We start from the raw sequence: 5,208 nt of genomic DNA, 5'->3' as shown, positions 1-5,208 counted from the left end.
TTTCCCTTTACTTAATTAAGATTATTTTAATCATAATTGAATAATGAAATGTGTTATACCCATCACCTTGTTAATTATAAGTCGAGTCTTTATTAATACTTCTTTGTTGTTTTTTTTTATGTTTTTAATTGTTATAAATTATTTGTCTACGCATTTGGTTCAAAGACTGTACGTATAATAATATATTAATATGCGACTTTAAGTCTTTATCACGCATCTTACTTATATTGATTAATACTTTTAAAAATTTTAAAAGTTGACAATAAATTAATTAGTCTAAACTCTGTAATTATCATTACATTGTATATGTAGATAATGATACAACTGTAATTTTCATTCTAGCTTCACCTGTAATATGTTGTACTTTAGTACGCAGGGTATACATGCGCGCATATATACAGAGGAATTTTCAGCTGTACAACTAATGATGTTTAACTCATTTTCGATCATTAAAACCCGATACTGTGTTTTAGTTATGCGAAAAATAAAAAAAAAATTGTTGGGTTACTAAAAATTCATATATATATATATATATATATAAACATCTCATTCAAAAATAAATCAAATAGAATCACGTTCACGATATTATTATGGGCAGTTTTAATAACACTCTATTTTTTTTAAGCATACTCTATTTATGATTTTTCTACTACAACTTAACTAAATAACTATGTCATCTTTTAATCAATTTTAGTAAATTTTTCAATAGCCACATAAATTCCTAAAGTAAGCATTTTACTAACAATTCAAAATATTTATATTTCTCGGCATTTTTATATAGAGCACAAACAAATTTTAAAAACATCATTGATTTAAAGAACCGTTCATTACTCTTAAATTTTTTTTTTCAAAATTTGAAACATTTTATACTCAAATATCGTATATTCGTATCATATTTTTAATTTTTATACTGAATTTTATCCGAGAAAACATATGAACTAGATGATACATAATTTTTTTTTTTTTTGATGAGGGAGTGTAAACATAAACATTTTTTTTTTACAAATACTGAATATAAACTTAAGTCTGGATTTAGGGATTTAATATAAATTTAGGTGATTAACATTTAACAATCTCGAATGAAAATGGTCAAATCTATGATCACATATTCACATATCTGGCTGAGATGAGAAACTTAAATCAAGAATTAGATTTTGGTCTTTCAAAAAAAAAAATAGATTTTGCATTTTTGCTGAAACTGGGATGCTTTTTATTTTTCCACTTTGGTTTCCCTTCTGTGTCGCCATTGCCACCTTTTCTTCTGCTTGCTCCACGAAAAATGAATAAAATGGCGGAAAAATAAGGGAATCCAAGTGAACTTTCAAGTGAATTTCTCTGCAAGATTGAAAATTCTTCAATGGACCGTCTTCTCTTCCTGTCGATCATCGTTTTCGCCCTATCTTTCGGCTCAGGTTCGCTACGGTCCACTGGTTCTTCAATTTCACTTCATTTCTTTTGATTCTTGCTTTAAATTCTTCGGTTTTTGGGTTTTTTATTTTTTTACTTGATGATTCTTGAAATCAGAGGTGGATTCGACTACGTTCAAGATAGTCAACAAGTGCCGCCGCACCATATGGCCCGGCATACTTACCGGCGCCAATAGGCCGATTCTTTATCCCACGGGCTTTGTATTGAAGAGTGGGAAGTCGAAGACACTCACGGTGCCGGACTCCTGGTCGGGTCGGATCTGGGCTCGGACCCACTGCTCCAACGACACATCCACCGGGCAATTCACTTGCGGCACCGCGGACTGCGGTTCCGGCAAGGTACAATGCGCCGGGAGCGGCGCCATACCCCCCGCGACGCTGGCGGAGTTCACCCTCAACGGCGACCAGGGGCTTGACTTCTATGACGTCAGCCTGGTTGATGGGTACAACCTCCCAATGCTGATCGTCGCCAGAGGAGGCACGAGAGGTGGTTGCAGCTCAACCGGGTGCCTGGTCGACTTGAACGGCGCTTGCCCGAGGGAACTGACGGTGGCGCGTGGGAACGGCAGCCGGAGCGAGAGCGTGGCGTGCAAGAGCGCCTGCGAGGCGTTCGGGGATCCCATGTACTGCTGCAGCGAGGCGTTCAACACGCCGGACACGTGTCACCCGTCGGTGTACTCGGAGTTCTTCAAGCACGCCTGCCCACGCGCCTACAGCTACGCGTACGACGACTCCACCAGCACCTTCACCTGTGCCTCCGCCGACTACATCATCATCTTCTGCCCATTGCCTTACACCAGGTAAAATCATCGTCTGTATCAAATGCACACTTCGATATTGTTCATTTATGAAGAATCTTTGTATAAATTAAATATGGATTTTGAATTTGTATTCATTCAAGCACGATGCCACTAAAGTTAATAGCTGTAAAAAGAAAAGAAAGTGTGAATATATGCTAAAGTATGACACAGGTGAGCAAGAATCAGAACCAAAATGGCTTGGGAAGGAGACATTTAGAAGCTTTACATTATATCATTTTCCCCGCCAATTTAGCCTCCGATAATTATTTTAAAACCTTGAATTCGAGTTTGAGTTATATTGAAGATTGTGTTACTTCTTTTTGTCCATTCGAATTAATCAATAAAACTGCAAAAAATGCTTCGGTGATGTTTCCACTGTGGTTGTGTAAGCTTGTTATGGGAAACGTTGGATAGAAATTGTATCACTCCGTATTCTATGTCGATACATTTTCTGTATATTTGTTATATAATTTTGTAGAGATTCTCTGCTCCAATTTCTTGCAGCATGAAGATGCTGGGAGCACGCACAGATGGAGCAAAGCTGCCACTGGTTAACAAAACCATGTTGTACATCGGGCGGCATCACACGAGTTTATCATCCCAAGGTTCGACTTCAAAAGATTTACGAGGGTGGGAGTGCAAAAATTGTAGTTTTTGAACAATCATACATACGTACAGTTTTGGAATTTTTTAATTGAGGGGCTGATCCACTAGCCAACTAGATAGAATCTTGCTACTGTTTTGAACTAACGTGAATGTTACTAACTGCAGTCGAATTCTTTCAGGCTGATTTGCCAGTCATTGTAGCCGAAGCATGAGCATGTTGTTATGAATTCCACGATACAGTTCAGGCCGTTGTTTCTCCATGGTTTCTTGGATTCGGTTATTACTATTAGAAGTCTTCACCATGAGGATGGCAAAGGGCATACACGAGCATCTCTGTTACTCTGTACGTATCTTGGAGGTGTTCATTCTGTCCTATATTTTCGATCGTTCTTTGCTGGCTCGTTTTCATAGTCACACATTGTCAAACTCAACACTTACAACCTAAGTCACACGAAATCAACTGCTCCACCACATATTACTGCTGCCCATATTTAGATTGAACTGGCAATTTTTTACTTCTTGTATTTGTATTGAAGTGTTTCGAGTAGTGCCGACTCCCTTTCTTGTCTAAAATAGTTAGTGAAGGGAAATGTTGTCTGTAAGTCTAAATTGTGAATGGATTGGCTCATTTAACTCGGAAAAGAATATATTGCAAAGAAACAATTCAGCATCAATAGGATCTTAATAAATCTGAAGAAATAGTCGATCATCTTGCATGTAGAATCATTCATCCTATGAGAATTACAGTAGAGATATGTGCCTCGACCCCAAGCAGCAAAGTTAGAGGGATGTTCAAATTTATCATAAATCGTTAATCCTTGTCCGGGGATGTGCTGCCTGTTACCTCATGTATGCAAGCAAGCAATCCACCTAAAGGGTTGAACCAAAACATTGATCGATATCATTTTCTTGGTGGGTATGAAACAACACTCTTTGTTTCGACAATTTAGGTTACCCTCGAATAAAGTCCATAGTCACAGGCTCACGTTATCATATGGTCCAACTATTCGATGCTATCCTTTGGGTAATGTGCAAAAGGTAGATCCATAATTTTGGGATGTTAACACAGAGACTACAATATCAAAGATCATACAACTTTCTAGCAAGTTTTGGTCATTCAGCTTGGACTAAACATGAATTCTACACGAGATCTTTATTCCGATTCATCAGACGTGAATTCCACAGTTGGATAGTATAATATAGTCATGCCAAACTAGAAAATAGTATTCCCACTTGATTCAAAAAATTTTAAGCTTATTATTTTGGATGCTACATGCAAATTTAATTGGACATAAATTATCTTGTTCTTTGTCCGCTCCACGAGTTGAAAGACCATTCGAATTGTTGCCCTCGTATCTATACGATCATTTTCAAATAGAAATAATACAAAAATTTTTGTGAGACGATCTTACGGGTAAATTTTGTGAAACAGATCTCCTAATTAAGTCATCCGATAATGTATTACTTTTTATGCCAAAAGTATAAATTGTAAATAAGGGGGAGTGTGACCCGTCTAACGGATAAAGATCCATAAGATCGCCTCACAAGAGACCAACTCAATAATAAAGAGCTCGGCTGGGTGACGGGATTTATGCAAACTATCGCATTAAGTCCAAGAATTTATCTAGTGTGCATATATGTTGTTTGTTTCTCTTCACCATAATTAAAGAACCACATTAAAGACAGACATCAATTTTGTCATAATTTTTTCGAAATCATGAATGATGTCTTCATTAGACTCATTCTTCTATTGATTAATAATTAATGAACAATCTTTGAATACACCACTATCCAATACCTTATAGTCTCTTGTTCACGGATTTCTCGAGCTCTGTAAATCAACAGAATCATTGCTAGAACTGTACTGGTAGGTGTATAAAATTGCATATTTTTTGAGAGATTATTGGCTTTATTTGTCGTCCAGTGGAGATAAATTCCCCTCGCATATCTTAACAAGGAAAGCAACAATTATTTAAGATGAAAAGTGGGATTGTTTCTTCAAGTTCCATATAATTTTTGTTATTTTAAGTGAGTGGTGCAGACAAAAGTTGAGTTACAATGGTATCCTAATGATGATTATGCAATCCGGTCATTAAGGTATATAAAAAAAGAGTGATCCCCATGAAACATCGAGTATCCAAATAATCTTTAATGCAAAAAGATGTTTCAAAAGAGAGTTCGTGTGTGTTCTCATTTAAATTGCAGCCTCCCATTTTCAAGGTTTATTTGAATTTTTCTTTCCAATATTTTTATTGTATTCTTTTATTTTATTGTATTCTTTTATTTTATGTGGTCCTTTGTAATGTGGTCACATATTATTAAGCACATTTTTAATTAGAATTCATCGCATTGTTTTAAAAAATATATGATATATA

General features: G+C 36.1%; 1 protein-coding gene across 1 annotated transcript; it reads left to right on the top strand.

The window, feature by feature from the left end:
- The first annotated feature begins 1,175 nt into the window (after nucleotides 1-1,175).
- On the top strand, nucleotides 1,176-3,507 carry LOC140887552 (thaumatin-like protein 1b). The gene is made up of 4 exons (XM_073294862.1): nucleotides 1,176-1,412; nucleotides 1,525-2,227; nucleotides 2,732-2,832; nucleotides 3,013-3,507. The coding sequence occupies exons 1-4, from the start codon at nucleotides 1,358-1,360 to the stop codon at nucleotides 3,015-3,017; spliced, it is 864 nt and encodes a 287-aa protein (XP_073150963.1). The 5' UTR covers nucleotides 1,176-1,357; the 3' UTR covers nucleotides 3,018-3,507.
- Nucleotides 3,508-5,208: the final 1,701 nt, after the last annotated feature.

Source organism: Henckelia pumila, chromosome 3, assembly GCF_033568475.1.
Source record: "Henckelia pumila isolate YLH828 chromosome 3, ASM3356847v2, whole genome shotgun sequence".
Lineage (NCBI taxonomy): Eukaryota > Viridiplantae > Streptophyta > Magnoliopsida > Lamiales > Gesneriaceae > Henckelia > Henckelia pumila.
This window is presented reverse-complemented; position numbering and strand designations above follow the sequence as displayed.